The following is a 23,779-nucleotide window of genomic DNA, read 5'->3' on the forward strand; positions in this document are numbered from 1 at the left end:
TAAATAATATATAAACGGAGGGAGATCAGATATTGCTGTATCAGTGAGGAACAGCCGGTATTACGCACGTAAGGAAGGATTTTTTTCCCCCTCCTTCCCCCCTTCTTTTTAATAAACTCTCAGTATCCACACAACGTCTTTAAGAAAATGAAATCCTTTTGCTGTGGGCCACGGCGCTGGAAGAAATAGTCCCCAGTGCTGTTATCAGTGCTTTCAAGCTTTAACTCTGAATCAAAGGCGACAATTAATAAAGTCGCCCCCGCCAGGAATGGAAAGGAGGAAAGCTAAATATTTGAAACTGGGTGAACAAATGTCAGGGTGTTTTTAAATAAAATCCTTTTACAGTTATCACAGCGAGCAGACCTGATATCCCTGTCTAATTCAATTTCAATTTGCGCCCCATGGGAGATAGGGAAGAAAAGGTTGCAATGCTGTCTTTGGGTTGATATGTTCTTTTCTCCTTCAGGAAGCAGGCACGAGAGAGGAAGGGGAGGAGGGCGAGGGGAGAGAGGAGGAGGATTCAAATACCAATAGAATATGATTTTTTTTTTTCCAGCTGGATCCTTCCAGAAGGCAGATGTGATGTGGGGAATGCTGAAACGCTGATTTGTTGTGAATTCACCTGGAAAACGGAGCCGAGCAGGGAAGTGCAGTCAGGCTGTTTGTGTGGGAATAAATATTCCTGGTGGGGAGCAGAACTCACTGAGTGTTGATGCCAAGAGCAACACACACTCCTGAGGCATCTTTCCCCTCCAAAAACCTGCAAACCAGCCAACTGCACCAATTATCCCCAGCTCCACAGAGCCTGGCAGGTGCTCCCACCCTGTGCCTCACTCCTTGCACAGATTGAGGAGCTCCTGTATTCCAGCACATGAATGTGCTCTTTAATAAAAACAAACCCCCCAGCCTTATGGATCAATAAAATTATTAACAAACTGCCAGGTGGAATCATGGAATGGTTTGGGTTGGAAGGGTTCTGAAAGCCCATCCAGTGCCAACCCTGCCATGGCAGGGACACCTCCCACTGTCCCAGGCTGCTCCCAGCCCTGTCCAGCCTGGCCTTAGACACTGCCAGGGATCCAGGGGCAGCCACAGCTTCTCTGGGCACCTGTGCCAGGGCCTGCCCACGCTCACAGGGAGGAATTCCTTCCCAATATCCCATCTATCCCTGCCCTTTGGCAGTGGGAGGCCATTCCCCCTCATCCTGGCACTATCTGCCCATATAAAAAGTCCCTTTCCCTCCTTTTCCCAAGGCACTGCAAGGCTGCAGTGAGGTCTCCCTGGAGCATTCCCATCAGCAGGCAGAGCTTTTCCACACAATAACTGGATTTCACTGGCCAGAGACACAAACTCCTTTCCTGGCTGCAGTTGTTCCACCTGAAACAGCTCCTGGCCCTTCCCCTGCTCCTCAAATGGAAAGAAACAACCACTGCCCTGGGAGCAAACCCAGCACAGGAAGGACTTGACCCTTCAGCTTTGTGCTGAAGCTCAGATCTCCCAAGCCTTTGCTTCCTTCAACTCCTGAAAAGCAGGAGCAACGAGAGACTTTGAAGCAGCTTTCCCACATTTCACAGCTACTTGGAGTGCCCAGGCTGAGCAGTTAAAATTCCTCCAGAGGATGGTGAAGCTACAGCAAGGTACAGAAAAAAAAAGCCACAAGTGTAGTGGTGGACACAAGTCTCTCACCTGTGGTCAGGGCTGCTGAGGGAGCAGTGCTGGAGCCTCGAAGGCAAGAACACAAGCAGAAAACACAGGTGAGTTTCTATCACAGTTCCTGAGCAGCAGATAAAGGAGGATTTGAAGCTGAGCACGTGCTTAAGGCTGACACTGGCATGGTGGAGGAGGGATTTTGGGTGCATCCCAAAATCTAGGAGCTCCAGGCACAGCTCAGTTGCCCAGCCCACCCTGCACACACAGCTCTGCACAGCAATGTCTCTTCCCAGGAATTCAAGCAGCAGCTCCCAAAAACTACCTGGGAGAGGGGTCCCAGCCAGGCAGAAAAGAAGCAGCCACAAGGATTTCTCTCTCCTCCTGTTCTTAATTATCCTCAGAGTTACTACAATGGAAAGAATTTTTAAATTTGGGCATTTTCTCATCCCCATTTATAATGCATGTTTACTTTTATCACATTATTTGGTTTGGACCCAGCAAACAAAACACTCAGCTGCAGTTTCATGTTCTCCTTTGCTAGCCCAGGGCTGTTGTACTTGGCTTGCAAAGGCTTTATGGAAATGTTTAAATTTAAACAAAACGACTGTTTTCATTTCAAATTAGAAAAATAATAAACCATCCTTGGTAGGTTTGCTGAACTCTCGAAAAATAATGAAAGCAAACCACCCTCCTGCCCTCAGCTGCAGATCTGAGCTGCCTCACGGTCCCTCCTAAATGTAAATGATAAATTATCATTAGCCTGCCTCAATTAAACCACCCCCATGGAATGCAACTTCCACAAATGTTTTATTTATGACCAGTTTGCAGGCTGGAGCACGGTGCCCAGTTAATGAAGGATCACTTTCTGCAGGGCTCAGAGATGCTCACCAGGGGGAGGGGGCTGTGCTGTCCCCCTGATCCTGCAGCAGGATTGATTGCATCCTCCTGTAATGAGAGCTGGGACAAGGGGGGCTGGCAGTGCCACTGGGGGGATATTTTCAAGTGATCATATCTGCATTTGTGTACAGGCAGCACAGAGCAATAATGTGGTGTCTAAATCTAAACCTCCCCGAGTGGAACTTTCATCAAGCACCAAAGTGAGAGATGAGAGGGTCAAACCACTCAGCACCTCAGGGCATGGAGAGTGGGGGGAACAAACTCCTGCTCTTTATACTCCAGTTTGTTCAAACACATGAGAAATATCGAGGTCCAAAAGAGCAAAGGGTTTAAAAAGAGCAGGAAGAGAAGAGCAGAGCAAAGTTGAGCACAGACCCTCTAAATGGAAATTTGCATTGAAATGGCACAGTTGTCTGGGGCAGCAGCAGCTCCTTATTCACACAAACACTGGGACTTGGGGCACGGTAAAAGTGTGAAGCAAAGCCCCCTGAGCCCAGCAAGGAGCTCTGCACTCCCTGCAGCCCCCCCAGGCTGCTGAGAACTGCCCAAGGCACACACTCACCCCTCCTGCAGGGATGTGGCCGGGCCACCAGGCGATGGCCGGCTCCCTCATGCCACCCTCGAAGGTGGTTTGTTTGCCACACAGGAAAGGCCCATTGCTTCCTCCTAGGGACAGAAAAAATGCCTTAAACCCCACAAAACACCAGCATTTCAAAAGGACACCGTCACTCAGGCTGGTGTGAAATGAATTCTCATTTCTGCATGGATGCTTCTTCAAACGACACGGCCAGAGTTGGGTTTTTTGTCATTATTTCCTTGTTTGTTGTGTTGTGGTTTTGGTTTGGTATATTTTTTTTTTTTCAATATCCATTTGTGATGAAATTTTAGGAGTGTCTTTTCAGCACAGGGAGAAAGTGACAGTTAAGCACACCTTGCTATCAACAACCAAATTAAAAACAAACCCCAAACAAACAGGAAATACCTCGCTGGTGTTTTCCTTCCCTCTAAGGGTGTTAACTGCTGTCTGCAACCAAAGGAAATCTGACACTTTCAGGCAGAAATAGCATTTTTTCATAATGATTTTAAATTTTACCAGAACAATATTAGGTGAAGGTATAAGAGTGAGAAAAATTATCCTGCATTCCCTGAATGGTCACTCAGAGATGACCAAAGCTTTGCAGGAATATCTGGAGTTTTAACCCAACCCTGGAGCTCAGCTGGCCAAGGAACAATCAGGAGGTCTCATAACATAACTTAACTTTTAGTCTCATAACTAAAAGGTCACAGAAAGTCAAAGCCAGTGGCTGAGCTGAAATCAGAACTCAGGTTACTCCCTGCTCTGTGGTTCAATAACCACAAGCCAAGCCTGGCTCCAAAGAGAAGAGAGCAGGTTCTAAAATCAATTTGCAGTGATTTGTTTCAGAGAAACCATCACTTAAACAAAAGAAAATTTGTTAGGCAACAAAAATCGTTTATCTTCTTGATATTTTTCATGAGAGCTAAAGAATGAGGGACTCTTGAACTCTCTCTAATTGCTCAGAAGGCTGAAATATGCATTTGGCAGATGGAGAGTAAACACCCTGCTAAGTTACTGAGCCAGGTTGTCAATAAATTACAGAATATTCCCTCCCTGACAGTGCAAATACACACAGGTAACAGCAACACTGGGGCAGGAAAAATTCCATTTGGCCAAGGACATCTCCTGCAACAGTGGCCAGAAGCACTGAACATAAATTATTCCAAACATAAATGTCTTTTGAGGCTTCTCCTACCTCATAACACACCCCACACACAGGGTTCTTTTCTCCTCAGAGAGAGAGATTTAAGCCTTGATTTCCCAAGGCCAGGTTTGTTCAGCTGAGCCTCACCTTGCTTGGGAGCTGAAATGAGAGCAGCCCCATTATCAGAGGTGAAAAACACAAAGGTGCTCTCACTGATGCCCAGCTGCTGGAGGTGCTTCAGGATTTTCCCAACGCTGTCATCGATTTCCCGCACAGCATCCCCGTACCTGGGGCAAAAGGAGATGCAAAATACTCAAAAGAAGGGTCAGCACAATGTGTTCAGTGGATTTAATTTGTACCTGTGCTACAGAAATCCTTCTCATGCATCAGTTTTTCTGCTGCCACTGCAAACTTTTGTGTCTCTGGCCTGCAGAGAGCAGCCCCTCTGGGGTATTGAGGGTCAGGGTTTGCTCAGGTGTGAGCCACTCTTGGACAGAGGAATTCAGCCATAAAATTCACAAACAGAGGCCAAACCCACCTTGCCACAGACTGGGAGGTAACAGCATGGCTTTCCTTATGGTTAGAATCTCTTTGAAGCAACACTCCCAGTGTCTACAGAGCTCTTTGCCTCCTCCAAACTGCATTTTCTATTTGCTGGTCTGATTTATAGGCTTTTAAAACAGGCACTAATCATACAAAAGCCTTCTAAAAAATCATCTGTGCCACAGACAGCATTTCATTCCTCACACAACTGGCAAAGGAGCTTAGAGCTCCCCTCCTCCCCCTGGGAGGCTTCAGATTCAGATTAAAGCCAAATTATGAAAGAACAATCCAAGCAAATAATGCATTTTAGCACACACACACTTGAGGAGTGATCCATGCCTTGGATCTACCAAGCACTGCTCAGGTTGGCTGTTCCAGCTGCAGGAGGTATTCATTAAAACAACCCCAAAACCAACATCCCCAAAAAGCAGAACTTACAGCCCTCTCTGACTCGTGCCCAGGAACTGTTTGGAGGCATAAACAGGAGCGTGGGTAGCATCAATTGCCCAGTATAAAAAGAATGGCTGCTGGCTGGCCTGCTGCTTGCTAATAAAATCCAGAGCTTCCTGTAAACAACAATAAAAATGAATTTATCCTCTGCCATCAAAATTTCTCCAAAACAAAAAGCATAAAGTCAACTTGGCTTCTAAGCCAGTACTAAAATAGTACCTGCAGGTACAGCTGAGTCAGGTTGGCTTCACCTGTCTTCAGATCAATTTTGAAGTCTTCATAGTATCTTAAGATAAAAGGAATCAGAGAAGGAAAAGAATCAATGCTAAGGAATAAACCATCAGAAAAAGGATTTTCCCCTCCTTTATGGATTTTTTCCCCCCATGTAAGGAGGTGACAAACAAGTCACAGTTAACACTCAGCAAACTCTCTTCAGATATTAAAAATATGTCACTGTAATTGTTCTTATGGGAGAAAGCAGTGACACAGCTTGATGCAAATTAATGACTTCTAGTTTTGGACAAACCTGAGGGACTGGCCTTTTGCTGTAGGGGGCAAAATGCTTAAAAATCTCATGGTGATTCACAAAGAGCTGATTGAAATGTGAACAAAATTTCAGAAGTACACAACAACTTTCAGCGAGACAGAGAAATGCTGGAAGCAGAACTTGGGCTGCTTTGGAAATATGAGTTTAGAGGGATCTTCAGCCACCAGTAAAGCAGGAGGGCCTGGGGAAGTGCTCAGGGAAATAAGAGCAGTGAAATGAGACAACACCAGAGTAAAAAATGAATGGACAAGAAGGGCTCAGACTGCAGACTGGAGCAGGGAATCGAGCTATGCAAACACACAAGATGTTATTCCAAACAGGAAGAGAAGGAACAAAGAGGTCTTTCAGTACAGAATGGGAGCAGTTTCCAAGAGTGGAAGCCTTTAGGGTGCCAGGGATGAGCAAACAGCTCTGGGAGGGCAGCTCCATACCCCTACACCATCCACATGACACTTCCATGTTGGTCATGGTGTTGCACCTTTATTAACCACAGAATCACAGGATCCCAGAATGGCCTGGCTTGGAAGGAACCCTAAAGCCCATCCAGGTGTGTAATGGCAGCAGGGAGAGCCCAGACAACCCCAGTGGCAGGCAAGGAGGTGTTGTAAATGTAGGTGAGCCCAGTGGGAAGAAATGCTGATGTGTGACTCCAGTTCAGAAGGCTGAATGATTTCTTTATTATAACTGTGCTAGAATACATTAATATACTATTTAAAGGAGATACTAAAACTACAAACCTGCTTTTTCTAACTCACAACTCATGACCTTCTCTGAGAGTGCAGCCACAGGTGGGTTGGATTGGAATGGATTGGATTGGATTGGATTGGATTGGATTGGATTGGGTTGGGTTGGATTGGGTTGGATTGGATTGGATTGGGTTGGATTGGATTGGGTTGGATTGGATTGGATTGGGTTGGGTTGGATTGGATTGGGTTGAATTGGATTGGGTTGGATTGGATTGGATTGGGTTGGATTGGATTGGATTGGGTTGGATTGGATTGGATTGGGTTGGATTGGATTGGGTTGAATTGGATTGGGTTGGATTGGACTGGATTGGATTGGATTGGGTTGGGTTGGATTGGATTGGATTGGGTTGGATTGGGTTGGGTTGGATTGGATTGGATTGGGTTGGATTGGGTTGGATTGGACTGGATTGGATTGGATTGGGTTGGGTTGGATTGGATTGGATTGGGTTGGATTGGGTTGGGTCAGATCGGATTGGATTGGATTGGATTGGCCACCAGGCTCAAACAATCCTCACCTGAATCCAACCAAGCAATGACCCCAGGTAAACAATTCTCCAAACACATTCCACATGGGAAAAACAAGGAGCAGAAATAGAAATTGTTTTCTCTTTCTTCTCTCTGTGCTCCTCTATGAAAAATCCTGAGAGAGAGAAGATTGTGCCTGCCACAAGGAGCTGGCTTACCTGCCAACCATCTCCCAGTCCCTGTAGACGGGGATGTTGGGGCGCTCTGTGCTGTCGTAGGGCCCGAAGTGGCAGTTTGGGGACCCAAACCACTCATCAAAGCCATGCTTCAGGGGGTGGAACTGGGGCCGGTGCCCCAGGTGCCTGGCAGCAAAAGCAACAGGAAGAGTTAAAATTCTGCTGCAGGGAAGCCAAACCTCAGCTCCTCAGAACAGCATGCAGGAACACAGTCTCTGCCTAAGAAATCAAAACTCAAAGCACTTCAATCACATAAATGACTCCAGAGCAGTGTCTTGAGCTCTCTCACACTTGTTGCAAGCACAGCCATGCAGACTCACCCCAGTGCTCACTTATATTCCATTTTATTTACTCTCCAATCACTGTTTTCCATTTTTTCCTTCCACTGGTGTCTTCTCCCATGCTGTCTGATGATCAGCACTGATGGACTACACTGCCCCAAACCACTGCAGAGATGCACATAATGTTTTACTTAAGGATTCTGATCTATGACAAGTCCCTTTTATCCCACTGAGCTGTAAAAACACAAGGCAGAGCTCGTGAAATGCACCATTCCATCCTCATCCCCTTTATGGAGCATTCATGCTGCCAAAATGGTACAAAGAGACCTGAATGGAAATGAAATGAAGTTTTTGTGTGCACATGTGGACATAAAACACATTTAGCTGCTCCTGATGACAGCTCCTCTCTACTGTGCAGCTTGAAAATCTTCCATCCTTAACTTCCAGATGAAGCTCTTCTCTAATCTCCAGATTTTGTACTACAAATTCTACATTTCCTGCTTTTATAGCACCTTGAAGACAGAGAATTCCCATGCTCTCTGTCTCTAAAGGGGATCTTGGTAGCTCAATGTTTATTTAACCATTCCATCTTCCCCTCACAAGCCTGGAACTGCCCCCTGTCCACTTTGTGCCATCCCCCTCTGCACCTTCTGAGCATAAAGGGCATAAAATGCATTCCCTGGAATAAAATGATCCTTGGAGTGACTCTGAGCTGTTCCAAACTGAGTTATTACAGAAATAATCCTCATTTCAGCTATGATAACAGCTTGGTGATGTAACTGCCACTGCAGGTCTGACCTGCTGGACTCCACCCTTTCCCCTTTTGTAGATGTGGGAACACAAAGTCATTCCTGGCTGTTTCTTCAACAGGAGAGATGGAAAAACCTCTTATTCTACAAAAGCCCTAAAAGAACTTACAGAGACATAAAACAATGACTGAGATCCAGATCAGTCTCTGCATCTTACAGCACAAAAAACTGAGATTTAATGAAACACAACAAATTCCACGCTGGTCGTGGAAAATACCTGACTTGCAAACTTATAATTAAACCATGGAATTCACTGTCACAGGACACCCTGAAGAGTTTTTACAAGGGATGATGAAACAATAAGAAAATTTTCTGCTGGAAAAACCTTTGTGAGGCCAGGATGAGACTCCAGTTTTACCCTGCATTTCTTCACACCTTTCCAGAGAGCAGGTATCACTCCCAGTCCTGTCCAGGAGAAGTTTTTGGATGCACAATAATGCCCTGCACATTCCTACTTAGTCCTATTCCTGCTAACAGCTGCAGCTCCTTCCAGATTTGCCTTTTTTCCCAAGGAACTGGCACCAATCTGCTTTTGCCTTGTTTATTCCTTTTCCCTGGGTGTATGAATTTCCATTTATTAGCACTGAACTGCAGCTGATTGCACCCAGCCCACTGAGCTGATCCCTCAGGGCCATTTTCCTGCTTGGATTTGTGCTGATAAATAATTCACTGTCTTAGGGTGCTTTGCTTTCTTCCCAATTCCAGCAGGTGAATCCAACCACAATTCAAACTCACCCATCTCTAACTTATTAATGAAACTGATAAAGAAATTCCTGTTACTTTCCACAGGAATTCAGTTCATTAATAAAACCCCAACATATAGCAAGAGTCAAAGATAAAAACCATGTAGGTGCTCAAGGCAAATTCCAACAGCATATCCTGGTGTTTGCTGACTAAATAAGTGGTGTGAGGTGTGGATAAAAGGCCAGAGTTGAGGAGTTTATAAATACAAATACACACATAAAACCTCATCAACTCTTTGTATGAAGATATATGTCAGTTCTTGTAATGGGAACACTCAGGAATTGATCCCAGCAGGGGGAAGATCCATCACACTTTCCAAAGTTGGACATTTGGGCTTCAAAACAGTTTTTTTTTCCCCGTAGTTCTGTTTTTTTTTTTTTTTTTTTTTTCTGCTGCTCCTTCCCAACCCACACACAGTGAAATCTCAAAGCAAGAGATCTCCAAATAAATTTACCATTTGCCAATGATCTTATTGGTGTAACCAGCTTTCTTCAGGAGCTCTGGAAGCAGTAATTCGGAATCTGGGATTCCTCCCACTATATCCTGTGGTGTGTATGCTGTGGAAAACAAATCAAAAACACCTTTCTGACTCTTCAAATTATTACAGCTCAGGTACTGGATCAGAAATAGAGTTGTGTGGTGGCCCAGCAATGCCATTCCTTGGAAATCCTCCCATGGGATGGAGAGAATAAAGTGATCCAGGGAGACCAAAGGGACATTTCCACCCACTTGTGCAGGAGGGCAAATAATAAAGGGAGCTGCCACCCCAGAGTGGAGATGAGATCCTTGAAAGGGAGATGTCACAGCAAATCAGGTGCTTTAGGGGTGGTCTTTACAGTGTAAATTTGCTTTGTGCTTTCTAAAATGAAGGCAGCCTTTCCCTAACTCAAATCACCAATAAAGGTGCTCAGACTGCAAGGGCTGATATATTACAGGGTGATATCCCAAAGGTCTTTTCCAACCTAATTCATTCTGTGATTCTGAAAGAAATGAAGAGTGTCTCTCAGCCCCTGAGGCTCCCAGGTGTGACTTTGCTCAGAGAATCAACCCCAGGCTGCTGATCCCTGCCCAGCCATGTCCCAGCACGTGGCATTTGTCACTCTGGGACCCAAATCAACCCAGGGATCTTCCCTGGAAGCACCAGAGGCAGGAGGGATGGAAAACTGCTCTACAACTGGGTAGAAATCTGAATAAACCTGTGAGCAGCCAGCTCTCCCCTGTGGGGATTGATACCCCCACCTGATTTTCCTTCACCAGACCCCAATTCCCCTGCCCAGAGGAAATGTTTCTCAGCCAGCAGAAAGAAATGATCAAGCAGCCAGGTTTATCCTCTTAATTTGAGGAGGTTTTCTGCTTGATGACGAGGAAGCAATAAATTGTACTTGATGATCTTAGAGGTCTCTTCCAACCTCATTATTCTGTGATTCTGTGAAATTCACACTTACTACCAGCACTTAACAGGGTTTGGTGGCACTTTGGGACATCCGTGGGGAAGATCCCCTTTGCCCAAAGAGAAACTTCCTACAAGGCACAGAGGGAAATCAGGAGAGGAAGGGAGGTCAGGAAGGAGGCTCCTACCATTCCTGGCGTGTCCATTTGTGGTGTAAAAGCCATTCCTGACCGGGAGCCGGCCCGTCAGCAGCGCTGCCCTTGCTGCAAGCAACACAAACATTTATTTATAGCCATTCTCTGCTTAATATTCAGATTATTGTAGGAGGATGAGGCCAGCACACTGACTGTGTGTCAGTGTCCTCTTGTCACAGCCAGCCACTAAATCACCCACACTCTCCCATGAGCCATGGAGAGAATCAGTTCTGATGCATCATTTCAGTTATTCCAGCTGAAATTTGGCCCCTTTATTAAATTAGCCACACTGAAGGCTCATTCCTTTGAATAGTCAAAGGAAGCAACCCTTACAGCTCAGTTATATATATATTTATTATGTATTTAAGAGGAAATCCTAGCACAAACTGATTAGATGCTCAAGGCTAAGCTTTCGAGCTTGACTGAACAAAAATCATGAAATACAAAGAAAGAGCTGTCCAGCTTTGACAATAAAAGTCAAGTCCTGACTGCAGGGAATATTTAAACAGATGTTTAACTTCAAGCATACGCAGTGCCACCACTGGCTTAGCAGGATTTCAGCTTATTTTAAATGCCTTTTCTGAGCAAGGACATCATCAACACACTGGCAAGTGCTACCCTCAATGAGAGCCCAAATAAAAAGCCCCCGTTCTTCATTTTTGCTTCAGTTCTTGGCAGCTAATCAGGTTTGAGGGGGAAAAAAGAAAGTAAAAAAAAAAAAAAACAAACCAACTCACAGGAAAAAACAACAAGAAGGAAAATATCTGCTTCTCCCAGACCCAAACGTTCATTTTATCTCTTGTCCCTGTCCCAGGAGTCTTGTAAGACACCAGGGTCAAAAGCAGGACACAAACTGCTGCCTTTCCTTGCATGAAAGTCTCACCAGGGCCAAAAGAATCAGACCAAATACGTCCAGCCACAGTCCAGATCCTGCTTTGTTCAACCCAAAATGAGAAAGATGAAAAAAATGCAATGACTGGGGCTGGAATACTGAACTGAAATGGTAAAAAATCCTTTAGCTGGACTGATCACCGAAGCAGCGCTTTGTACAAACTGAGAACTGTCGGGTTTCCAATCCAAACATAAATAAAAAGGGAGCAAAATGCAAGATCAAAGCAGCAAATGCAATCTCTGGCCTGAGGGCAGGCACTGGTTTGGTTGTTAGCCCATGTCAGAGGCTGGCAAACACCCCAAACTCCTCAGAGGGAGATGTTTCTCATGCTGACGTGGTTCCAACTGCAGTTTACTTACAGGGAGAGCAGAGGGGGCTGGCAGTATAAAAATCCAGGAAAAGCATCCCTTCTGCAGCCATCTGGTCTAGGTTAGGGGTTTCCTTGGAAGGCTCTCCGAAAGCTCCCAAATCCCCCCAGCCCATCTGCAAAAGGAACACACCAGAAGATGTCAAAGGCCCTCTCCACAACCACATTTTTGGGCCCACATAACACATTCACTGTACCCTTTAATTTATAAATTTTCACAGTGCTCATCTCCCTACTCAGCACTTCACAAATGTGACAGAAACGATCTCTGCCAGCCCTGTGGAGCAGGGAACTCTTACACTTTCCCCTGGTGGGTGGGAAATTGAGGCACACACAGGATTAAATGACTTATGAACAGGTATTAAAGCACTTGCAGGAAGCCCGGTGCCTTCACTGCTACTCAGAGCCCTGAGGCACACCCAGAGCAGGGAGGAAGAGGAAGTTACACGTGGTTTACTCGGGGTTGTGCAGCTGCCATGTCTGAGCCTTCAGTCCCTGCCCTGCTGTCTGTGCTGGAGCCCAGGATTCCACCTCAGCCTCTGGATCTGTCCCTCTGCAGGACTGCAAACACAAGGAAAAGGCCTCAACTCCAAAGCAGTGCTGCAGGAAAAGCCAGGGAGTGTTTTAAAAGCCAGAGGCATCAGCAGTCACTGCAGGAGTGTGGCTTCACCCTGCTCTTCCTCCTGAATCCGAGGGGTCACACGCCAGGAGAACCACACCGTTCCCATCAGGGTGTCTGTGCTCACTGCTGAAAACCATTCCTGGGGAAAGCACAGCTCCAGGCAGAAGGTTCTAGAAGGGAGCAGCTTAATGAGCCACTAGGCACCAGAGGTGCTGGGATTTTAGTGTGCTTTAGGAAAGGCAAGAGGTGCCTTTGATGCAGGTGTGTGTCAGGGATGCATCCAGATCCTCAGGGAACCATCTGGTGCCATCAGTTTGGAAAAGAAAATCGTTGCAGAGATGGTTTCTGAGTTAAGGAGCAATTAAATGGTTCCCCCTGGCACTGGGATGAGGGATTAAAATGGATTCACCCCCAAGTTCTTGATTTTTCTTTATCCTCAAGGAAAAAAGAATCTCACGTTGCTCTAATTCCAGAGACCCAGAGGATCAAGGGGAAAAACCCAGAGTGAGGTGTTTTAAATGGACATTTTAAATAAATCAATGGTTCACAGAAGCTGCAGACAGGAGCCTCGTGCTGTAGCAACACTTCCAGAGTGGGACAATCCCTGTCCCAGAGAGCTTTGCTCTGGAAAATTACAAATGCCAGCTTGGGAGGGGGAAAATATTCCTGAATGGAAAACTGAGGTAACAGAATCACTGAGCTTGGGAAATACTCTGAGTCCAAGCTGTGCCCAGTGCCCATCGTGTCCCCAGCCCAGAGCACTGAGTGCCACCTCCAGGGCTGGGGACTCCAAACCTCCCTGGGCAGCCCCTGCCAGGGGCTCAGCTGCCTGGAAAAGCAGGGGATTCTCCTGCTCAGGAGTGTGGCAACAGCACGGAAACAACGGGCAGGATAAACTGGCAAAAAGGGAGGGTTTGCCCACCCTCATGAGCTCCCCGAGTAGCTTCAAACAGCAACAAACGCATTTCCACCACAAACACAGCAGGAAATTATCAGGAGAGAAGCAAACCGGGTAGATGGCAGCGACCTGAATGAGTTGGAAATTAACATAATTCCTTATCCATGTGGCCAAGGGTGCAAAATTGACAAGATTCTGAGCTAGAAATAAACCTGTGATAATTTCTGCTCTTTAATAATTTATTGTCATTTATTTTCTTCCCCGTTCAGAGAGCCATAATGAGCAGAATTACTTTTCTTCTTGTTTAGTTTTTCAGCAGGCCACCAAGCCCCTCCTCATGACCAACAATCGTTAGGGTCGGGAGGGAGCTCTGCAGACCACCCAGGCCAAGGCAGGGACACCCGGGGCAGGAACGCGCCCCCCAGGTGGGTTTGGGATGTCTCCAGAGAGGAGAGCCCCACATCCCCGGGCAGCTGCGCCGGGGCTCTGCCCCCCTCCATGGCCAGGGAGCTTCTCGCGCTTTGCTTCGTGGCCGCTGCTCCCCTTCCCGTGGCCGGGCACCACTGGGGACAGCCCGGCACGGTGCTCCGAACGTGTCTGCGGAGCGATGGGATCCCCCCGTCAGCCTGCGCGGCCCCTCCTCAGCCAGGACAGCGCTGCAGGCCCCTCACAGCCGTCCCTCCGCGACGGCGACACCAACCCCACCCCCCCCCCCCCCGCGCCCCCTGCCCCACTCACGTCGTCCATGAGGAGCAGGACGATGTTGGTGGCGGCGGCGGGGCCCAGGGCCCAGCAGAGCCCCAGCGGGCCCAGGGCCCAGCGGAGGCCCCGCGGCCTCCGCGCCGCGCTCGCCATGGCAACCGGGGCCGCGCGCCGCCCGCGTGACCGCGGCCCGCGCCGCGCGTGACGCGGCGGGAGGGGCGGGGCCAAGCCAAGATGGCGGTGTGCATCGCCGTGATCGCCAAGGAGGTGCGGGGGCACGGCCGGGCCGCGGGGACCGAGGGGAGGGGAGCGGCGGGGACAGCGTGTCCGGACGGCGTCATGCCGCCCCCGGGGTGGGGCCGGGTGGAGCAGCGAGGCCTGGACGGGCAGCGGAGGCCTCAGGCTGTGGGGAACAGGGGAGCAGTGGGGTGTGGGGAATGGTGAGGGGAAAGAGGCCGGGGCTGTGGGGCCGGGTGAGGCTGTGGGGTACGGGAGAGGGGAATGGGCAGGGTTTCGGGTTGTGGGGTTGAGGAGAACGGGGGATTAGTGGGGTCTGGGGAAGGGTGAGGGGCTGGGCCTCAGGTTGTGGGGTTGGGGAAAAGAGGGGATTAGTGGGGTCTGGGGAAGGGTGAGGGGAGAGGGGCTGGGCCTCAGGTTGTGGGGTTGAGGAAAACGGGATTAGTGGGGTCTGGGGAAGGGTGAGGGGCTGGGCCTCAGGTTGTGGGGTTGAGGAAAAGAGGGGATTAGTGGGGTCTGGGGAAGGGTGATGGGAGAGGGGCTCTGGTTTTAGGGTCCGAGCAGGACTGGGGCTGTGGGGCAGGGGAGAGGGGAATGGGCAGGATCTCAGGCTGTGGGGTCTGGATAGGGGTGAGGGAAGCAGAAGAGAGCAGAGCCGGGGCAGCGGGGCTGGGCAGGAGCAGAACGGGAGCAGGGCTGGGGCAGCCAGCACAGGCACAGTGCGAGGCTGCTCTGGGCTGTCCTGCTGCTGGGGAGAAGGGGTTTCCTTGGGACAGACAGGCACAGGCCCTGCTGGGACAGCAGAGCACTGAGAGCTGAGCCTCCTGTGCTGCCTGTGCAAGTGGTTCTCCTGCCACGGGGACAGCCGTGCTCCAGAGGTGCTGCAGCGTGGGGAGGGGCACTGCTGGGAGCATAAATGGTTAACCAGCTCTGGCAGCAGCACATCCCAGGCAGCGTGACTTGCTCTGCTCCCAGAATTACCCCCTGTACATCCAGAGCGTCCCCACGGAGAACGAGCTGAAGTTCCACTACACCGTGCACACCTCCCTGGACGTGGTGGATGAGAAGATCTCGGCCATGGGCAAAGCCCTGGTGGACCAGAGGGAGCTGTACCTGGGGCTCCTCTACCCCACTGAAGACTACAAGGTGTATCTTTGTCAAGCCTTGGGCCAGGCCACTGTGGGTTTAGTTTAATCACGGAATATCCTGAGCTGGAAGGGATCATCAGGTCCAACCCCAGCCCTGCACAGACACCCCAACAGCCCCACCCTGGGCATCCCTGAGAGCATTGTCCAAACCCTCCTGGAGCTCTGGCAGCCTCGTGGCTGTGCCCATTCCCTGGGGAGCCTGGGCAGTGCCCAGCACCCTCTGGGGGAAGAACCTTTCCCCGAGATCCAACCTAAACCTGCCCTGGCACAGCTCCAGCCATTCCCTGGGTCCTGTCCCTGTCACAGAGAGAACAGCTCTGTGTCTGCCCCTCATGAGGAAGTTCCCTCTCAGTTTGTCCCTCTGGGCACGTTCCAGCCTGGTTTATGGCTGTGCCAGGCCCTGCTGTGTGAGAGGCAGGTCCTTGACCCCTGCCCAGCTACGGCTACGTGACCAACTCCAAGGTGAAGTTTGTCATGGTGGTGGATTCCTCCAACACAGCCCTGAGGGACAACGAGATCCGCAGTGTGAGTGCACCAAAGCAGGGCCACCTCGGTGGGGCTGCTCCTGGCAGCTGCTCAGGACGTGCTGAGGGACAAACAATTGATTCACTCACCTCCACTCCCCTTGCAGATGTTCCGAAAGCTGCACAATTCCTACACGGACATCATGTGCAACCCTTTCTATAACCCCGGGGACAGGATCCATTCCAGGTGAGTGGGTTGTCCACATGGTTCTTTGACACTTTCCTGGAATTTTCAGGGCACCTCTGCTGCAACAGGACCAACCCTGTGGTTGGCCAGTTCAGGTGTGTGTGCTCCAAGTGCCTTAATGAGAGCACTGATGTTGGTTTTGGGCCATTCCTGCTCATGAAAAACTGATGGCGTCATAAAAAGTTCTCTTAACTCCCAACTCCTACCTCAGAACTGGGGTTACAAACATTAAGCCAAGAAAATGTATCTTTTTGAGTGAAAAAATTACCTGAAAATAGAGGTAATAGTTGGACTTGATGGTCCTAGAGGTCTTCTGCAAATTTAATATTTGTGAATATTAAAATGTAGTACATAGAACAGGTTAAAGAGTTAACAAGTGCTCTTGTCCAGGGTTTATCCTGAGGTAGGGACAAACATTCAGCACATGGAATTCCTCACCTGTGAGGGTCAGCGTGCCCCATTCCCATTGTAACCTCTCAGGGAATTTTAATAAACTGGGAGTTTCTACAGCCTAGGCAAGAACAACTTTGCAGACCCAGGGCAGCAGCCAGAATAAGACCTGTCCTTTCCTCAGCTTAATTAAGGGTCATTAATCCCTCAACAGCCTGTGCTCTAAAGGAATACCCCGTGTCCAGCTTAGGGAAAGCCAGGCAGAGTCAGGGTGAGAAAGCAGTTTTGTTACAAAAGCTGGGCTGTGCAGAATGAGCTGCTTCCTTTAATAATCTGTGTTTATTTTCCCTCTCCAGGGCTTTTGATACTATGGTGAACTCCATGATGATGCAGGTGTGCTGAACCCCTTCCCACCCCCCTGGGAAACATTCTCTGTGTGCAGGAGCATGCCTGCAGTGCTGTAAATATTCCATTCTGTGTAATAATTTAAATTTGTTCTGTGTAAAATAAACCTGACACCTGCGAGGTTTGCCTGGGTTTGTACTCGAGCAAACACAAACCACTGCTCAAGGAATCATGGCATGGTTTGGGTGGGAAGGGACATCAAAGCCACCTCATTCCATGGGCAGGGACATCTTCCACTGCCCCAGGCTGCCCCAAGCCCTCTGGAACAAGAGCAGCTCCAAGGGCCCTTCCAACCCAAACCTTTCCAGGAGCTTCCCTGCCTGGGCTGATTTCTGGGTGCCTCAGTTTGCACCTCATCCAGACACACTGCACAGTGATCCCCAGCCCAGGTCGAGCAGCTGGAATAAATCCACCCAAATCCAGGCATGGATTAAGCCATCAGGATTGCACAGCTGCCTGGCTCATCCCAACTTCATCTCTATTAGCATCTCCTCCCCTGCAGCTCCCTGCTGTTCTAATTACAGACTCCCAAATCAGGAGCAGGTATTTGTCTGGAATAAAGCACAAATTGCACTGGAAAAGCATCCCAGCTCCATCACTCCTAGTTCAGCAGAGGAGATGCAAGCAGGAGCAGGCACAAACACCTCTGCTGCAAGCAGCTCATCAGTTAAAAACCACAGAAACCAGCTAAGAACAGCAGATCTGCCCAGCCCCAGGGGATCCCAGGAGCCTGGAGAAAGCCAGAACTGCACATGAAGTTCACACAGCAGGATCATTTATTTTAAAAATAAGTAACAGTTACAAATACTTTCTCAAACAGAACTTAAGTTCATTTCATCAGCAACCACCTGGAATATCTGGGGAGGTTCAAGCCTCTCCCACCATCTCCACAAGGCACAGCTGTGCACTGTTATCCACAAACATTTTCATCTAAAAAATTTGGCTGTTTTCACTCACAGAGATGGCAGCTCAGTGTTGCCTCTTCCACAACAGAGTCCAAACACCCCAAAGTAGTTTTTTATTAAAAAATAAGCCTCAAAAATTTATAATCCTATCAAACAGAAGCCCTAGAAAAAGCTGGTTTATAGTCTAAGCCTAAGGGTAGCTCAAATCAAGGTCAGTCTCAGCAGCTCTGAGCACAATATCAACACAACATGAAGAGTAAAGGCCCCAAGCTTTTAAAAAAAAATCTAGAGATCTTAAAGGGGAAAAAAAAATCAGTGGGATTTTTAGCCTGGCAATGCCCCTGAGCTGTGAAAAGCTGCTTTAGGAGTCGGTTGCATCTGCTGCATCTGGGTTAGAGGAATCCTAACCAAGGATCCCAAAAGATTAGTGGGAGGATTACATAATAAAAGCCATTTCCATGCAGAACTTCTCCCAGGAATGCTGTGTGCCGGGGTTCCAGCCTGCCTCTCCTAACACAAAGCTCTTCCTTTAAAAACACGTGGCTGCATAAACACAAATTCAGCAGGAAAGGGAAGAGCCAGGAACCTTCTTCCCTGGTACCCAGCTCCTGTGGTGCTCCTTGGTCCTGAGCCTCCAGCAGGGCTCACACCATCCCCAAATGTGACTCCGGAGCAGGAATGGTGATGGGAATAAAGAGGGAGAGCAGACCAAACTTGCACCAGTGAAGGTGACTCTGTAATGCTGCTACTGCAAGAAAGAGGAGGTGCCAGCACCCCTTGACCCCTGGAGATTGGAATAAAAGCAGGAGGGAGGGAAGAGGGCTTTGCTAACAGCCAAACTAAAAAAGAGGAAGGGTTTTGTGACACCCAGGTCCTGTTTAGCTACCACAGAGACAGAGAGGCTCCCAGAGAAACAAGGGATGCTTTTCCCCTGTCCTGGATATACAAACACAGCGAGCTAAAAACCAGACCCAAACCACATCAGGCTTCCCAAGAGGAAGGTCACATCCATAGGGCTGATGAAGGAAAAGCTCCCCAGCAATCAGATCTGGAGCTGCAACCCAGAACTTTCTCCACTGATTTAGGAAAGAGTCTTTAGGCTCTTAGAAGAAAAGACAACAACATCCAGCTGCTGCAGGAAGAGCTGAGGAGGTTCATGGCCAAGCAGTGGCACGGAGGGCATGCAGCCAGCCAGGAACCAAACCCTCCAGGACAGCCCTTTTCCATGGGATAAGGAGAAGACTTGATGGTCTGGGAGAGCTCTTCCCTTCCCAGGACAGCGTTCTCTGGAATGAGCCTGTTCTCTGTGCAAACACAGCCCCCCGGGCAGAGCTGAGGTGGGATGAGCTCTCCTGGGATGCTGGCAGGGTGGAGCAGATCCCATCTTCCCTCCTGCAGCCCAGCACAGGGCTCACCAGTAATCCTCATGGCCAGGCAGATGGCATTTTTAAAATTAATCTGTTTTTTGGCTTGGGTAGGCATATTTTTAAATCTCTCCAATCCCATCTCCTCGTTTCAGTCCCGATGGCATCACCAGGCAAGTCCAGCCTCTTCTAGTATGGAAAATACCAAGGCAGCAGCCTTGCCCGACCCCTAAACAGGAACAAAACCAACCTCCTGAAGCACAGGGGCATCGCTCCCTGCTCCTGTCACCCTCCCAAGGGCTGGGATTCCCCTCCTGCACAGCACCCCCAAAACCAGGGGAGCCCCACAGCCAGCCACAGCTCTGGGACCGGTCAGGCTGGGAGTGCACTGCCCACACTCCTGCAGGGACAGGGCGACAACTCCCAACTTCCCAGACGTTCCTTCCTGCCAGAGCCCTCCTCCATCCTCCCAGCCACGGCGGGAGCAAAGCCGAGACAGGGGAGCAGGGAACCCCATCCCGCTCCACACCTGAGGACCCTCCCACGCCCAGACTCACCTGTAGATCCTCCCTCGCACCCTGGGGTGCTGCCCGAAGTAGCCCCCCCAGCGGCCCAGCCCTCCCCGGGCGTGGAAGTAGCCCCGGTAGCCGCCGCGGTCGGTGCTGCTGATGCCGGGCATGTTGGTCCTCTTGGGCAGCACCTGGAGGGTGGGGAGGGGCTGCAGGAGCTGGGATTTGACCCAGCCCCAGGCAGCCAGGGCTGGGAACAGGGGGGGGAGCAGCTCCCCAGGGCTCCCCCAGCTCTCACCTTGATGACACGGCCCCTGAACACGCTCTCGTCCAGCTCCACCGCAGCCTTCACAGAGCTCTGCTCCTCGAACTCGATGTAGGCATAGCTGTGGGGGAACGGTGTGAGCAGAGCCCCAGGGACACCCTGCAGACCCCCAGCCCTCCCTGCACACAGCACTGACCCTTTGGGGTGGCCCGAGAACTTGTCACAGAGGATGGTGACGCGGTTGATCTGCCCACAGCTGTTGAAGTGAGACTCCAGCTCCTCTGCTGTGCCCCCGTAATCCACCTGCAACGACAGCCCCAGCCCCCAACTCGTGCAAGTGCCACCTGATGCCTTGGGTTTCAGCTTTTCTGTTTTTCAGGTTCTCTGCTGCCTGGTGTGTAACTCTGAAATTTCTTATTAGGTGTTAATAGGTTCTCTTCACAGGGTAGCTGGACAAAGCAATCCCTTCCCAGCTGGAGAATCAAGGACAACCTTACCCAAAAAGCACCAACAACAGCAAAGGGAAGGGGGCAAGCCAGGGGCTTGGGACTTCATGACCTGGAGCTGTAACTGGGCAATTAAACCCAATATGTAGATGAACCAAAACTTAGAAAAGTGTAAACACCTGTGACTGGGATCCATCTTGGATTCAACCTGGCTGTAGCCCTGGCCAGGCTCTTGTGCTGCCCAAGGTGTGTCCTTTTAAGGCCTTGCAATAAATACCTGTTTTTTCCATTTAGCTCTGTCTACTCTCTGTTCCAGACCAGCCTCTCAAGGCAGTAGATCCACACCCCAGCACGGGAGGCAAAGGGCCCAGCTGGCCCCACTCACACCCCCCCACCACAACTCAGCCTCTGCTGAGGGTCAGGGGACCCTCCCAGCTGAGTGCTCCCACCTGGAACACAAATCCAAGAGACAACCTGCCCCATTTTGAAGGGACAAGCAACACCACACAACCCACAACTTCCAGGGGGCTTTTTGGGGAGCTGACACTTGCCACAGATGAGCTGGAAGTGGCAGACAACCAGCGACGCTCCCAGGCTGAGCACAGGAGAAACACTTGGGATGGGAACAGCCAGGCTTTGGTGGGGGACAGATCCACACCAGGGATTTGGGACACACACCCAGAGGGGCTCCCACTTACATTGCCCACATAGATGGAACGCTGGTCAGCCTCCATCTTCTCCTTGGTTGTCAGTGGGAAGAGAGCTGTGGAGAGGAGGGATTTGTCATGGACAGAGGGACATCTGTCTGCTCCCAGCACAGCCACCCCTGAGCTGACACACTGCAAAGCTCCTCAGATGCCTCTCACATCCAGGTGTATCCAAACCCTCACACTGCTGCCTCCTCCTCCACCCCCCTTGGCCCTCTTCTTTTCACAGTGACTCCTCTACTGCGGCTGTTGGTAATAAACTCAATTACTTGACTGAATTAAGCACAATTAAATTAATTTACTACATCTGGGCCCACACAGGTAGGAGGTTAGAGCTGACAGAATGTGCATTAGCACCACACCAGGCCTGGAACCCCCTTCACCCACCTTATGTGTCCAGTCCCAGGTGCCCAGAGAGACAGAGCCAAATACTCTGGGCTCCAATTGTCACCCTGTGCCCCAGAGGTGTCCCTGGGGTGGGACAACAGCACCCTGTGACAACCCATACCTGCTTCTGAGCTCATGAACAGATGGTTCTCAGCTTCCAGCTGCAGCTCCTTCAACCTCTCATCCTCCTTCTCTATTTCCCGCAGTTTGGCTTTGATGGCCTCCAGCTCCTGAATCCCAAACCAAGAATTGCAGGAGCAGCACTCGGAGCGGGGACACCCCAGGTGTAAAAAGTTCCCCACTTCCTTTGGGCACCAGGGAAAACTGGTTCCCCATGGAGGCAGGCACTCACCGGGTCCTGAACATCCTGCTCCTCTGTGCTGTTCCCCTCCTGGGGGCTCACATCCGAGCCCTCATCCGCTGCCTTGCACACGGCTGCCACCTCTGTCACGTCCCAGGGCGCTGCCTCGGCTCGCAGGGACGGTGGGTCCTGCCACCAGATCTCTGAAGTGTCCAGGAAGAGAGGACTGGACGGGACAAGGGGCAAAGGGCATTGAACCAACAGCCATTTAACGTATCAGCTAAAGCACAGCCTCCGCCAGGCAAAGGCTTGCAGGGCGTTCCCAGCAGAAGGATGAAGAGGTGACATTAATGCAGCTGTGCAGCAAAGGCACAGAACTGCAAAGCGCAGCCAAAAGGTCTCCAGTTCATACTGGAGTCGATTCCCAGCTCACGGGGGCTGCAGAAGGGACCTGGAAGCAGCTGCCCTAAAGTGGAAAAAAACCCCAGGGCCACAGAGGGGACGGGTAGGGAACGGAAAGAGGAGGCAGCACACGGCCACCAGCAGAGCTGCACAGAGAGCCGGGAGAGGCAACGACGAAGAGCCGCACCCTCCCGAAGGGCTCACGGAGAGACACACCCTCCCACCCAGGAGAACGACTTCTCCGACCCGGGAGTGGGCAGCCGTCCCGGCTGCAGCCCGTGGAGCTGCGGCACCGTGCCCGAGCCGTGCCCGAGCGCTGGCCAGCCGTGCCCGGCCGGTGTCCGAGCGCTGGCCAGCCGTGCCCGAGCCGTGTCCGAGCGCTGGCCAGCCGTGCCCGGCCGGTGTCCGAGCGCTGGCCAGCCGTGCCCGGCCGGTGTCCGAGCGCTGGCCAGCCGTGCCCGGCCGGTGTCCGAGCGCTGGCCAGCCGTGCCCGGCCGGTGTCCGAGCGCTGGCCAGCCGTGCCCGGCCGGTGTCCGAGCGCTGGCCAGCCGTGCCCGAGCCGTGTCCGAGCGCTGGCCAGCCGTGCCCGGCCGGTGTCCCAGCGCTGGCCAGCCGTGCCCGAGCCGTGTCCGAGCGCTGGCCAGCCGTGCCCGGCCGGTGTCCGAGCGCTGGCCAGCCGTGCCCGAGCCGTGTCCGAGCGCTGGCCAGCCGTGCCCGGCCGGTGTCCGAGCGCTGGCCAGCCGTGCCCGGCCGGTGTCCGAGCGCTGGCCAGCCGTGCCCGAGCCGTGTCCGAGCGCTGGCCAGCCGTGCCCGGCCGGTGTCCGAGCGCTGGCCAGCCGTGCCCGGCCGGTGGCCCCGAGCCCCGCACGCACCTGGCCCGGCCCCCGAACATGCTGCGCGCGGCCCGCGCGAGCGGCGACCACGTGCGGCTCTCCCGCCACCACGAGCGGGGCTCGCGCCCGCGCGCCACTTTCACACATCAGCGGCCAATCGGGGCGGGGCGCGCGCGCCGGGGCCCCGCCCCCCGCCGGCGGGAGGCGGCCCCGCCCACGGGGGGCGGGGGGGGGAAAAAACGACACCCCGGGGCCGCGGGTTCGAGACCCGGCAGCGCCGTTCAGCTGGGGCTGATGGCCGGGGGCAGGGCCCCCTCCGCCCCGCCCGGTGCAACGACCCCGCCGGTGGGGCCGGGGCTGCGGCCGGCTGGCAGCACCGGGGCAGCAGGGGGGGCGCCCCAAGGGTGGAGCTGCAGCAACAGGTGGGACAGATCGCCTTGAGTGGCCCGAGGACACAGCTGAGTTACCCCGCCGTGGACACCCCTCCTTCGCAGCGAGCGGCCCCAGGGCTGTAAATGAACCCCCCGAGCCAGGACTGGGGGCACAGAGTGCAAAGCACTGCCAGGAGTGGGGGACGAGGGCGCCCGGCACAAGCCCAGGCTACGGAGCCTCTGG

The 23,779-nt window shown here is 51.5% G+C and overlaps 3 protein-coding genes across 5 annotated transcripts in view; 1 reads left to right on the forward strand and 2 right to left on the reverse strand.

The window, feature by feature from the left end:
* The window catches only part of GALNS (galactosamine (N-acetyl)-6-sulfatase), a 43,733-nt gene extending 29,408 nt beyond the window's left edge, over positions 1–14,325 (reverse strand). For all 3 annotated transcript variants that reach the window (XR_008432783.1, XM_053952443.1, XM_053952444.1), the window contains exons 1-9: positions 14,191–14,325; positions 11,925–12,048; positions 10,668–10,742; positions 9,544–9,646; positions 7,238–7,381; positions 5,481–5,547; positions 5,250–5,377; positions 4,416–4,555; positions 3,110–3,213 (exon numbers count right to left, since the gene is read on the reverse strand). Coding sequence is in view for 2 of the 3 variants with exons in the window: in XM_053952443.1 (XP_053808418.1) it covers positions 3,110–3,213; positions 4,416–4,555; positions 5,250–5,377; positions 5,481–5,547; positions 7,238–7,381; positions 9,544–9,646; positions 10,668–10,742; positions 11,925–12,048; positions 14,191–14,307 (1,002 nt within the window). In the remaining variant the exon portion in view is untranslated. The remainder of the gene's footprint in view (positions 1–3,109; positions 3,214–4,415; positions 4,556–5,249; positions 5,378–5,480; positions 5,548–7,237; positions 7,382–9,543; positions 9,647–10,667; positions 10,743–11,924; positions 12,049–14,190) is intronic.
* Positions 14,326–17,165, forward strand: TRAPPC2L (trafficking protein particle complex subunit 2L). The gene is made up of 5 exons (XM_053952473.1): positions 14,326–14,421; positions 15,367–15,539; positions 15,977–16,064; positions 16,171–16,250; positions 16,997–17,165. The coding sequence occupies exons 1-5, from the start codon at positions 14,389–14,391 to the stop codon at positions 17,040–17,042; spliced, it is 420 nt and encodes a 139-aa protein (XP_053808448.1). The 5' UTR covers positions 14,326–14,388; the 3' UTR covers positions 17,043–17,165.
* Positions 17,166–17,798: 633 nt separating this feature from the next.
* Positions 17,799–23,287, reverse strand: PABPN1L (PABPN1 like, cytoplasmic). The gene is made up of 8 exons (XM_053952461.1): positions 23,204–23,287; positions 21,981–22,155; positions 21,750–21,858; positions 21,233–21,297; positions 20,285–20,391; positions 20,122–20,209; positions 19,872–20,014; positions 17,799–19,543 (listed from the first exon to the last, which is right to left on the reverse strand). The coding sequence occupies exons 1-8, from the start codon at positions 23,221–23,223 to the stop codon at positions 19,504–19,506; spliced, it is 747 nt and encodes a 248-aa protein (XP_053808436.1). The 5' UTR covers positions 23,224–23,287; the 3' UTR covers positions 17,799–19,503.
* Positions 23,288–23,779: the final 492 nt, after the last annotated feature.

The sequence above is a fragment of the Vidua chalybeata genome, chromosome 11 (assembly GCF_026979565.1).
Source record: "Vidua chalybeata isolate OUT-0048 chromosome 11, bVidCha1 merged haplotype, whole genome shotgun sequence".
Taxonomy (NCBI): Eukaryota; Metazoa; Chordata; class Aves; order Passeriformes; family Viduidae; genus Vidua; species Vidua chalybeata.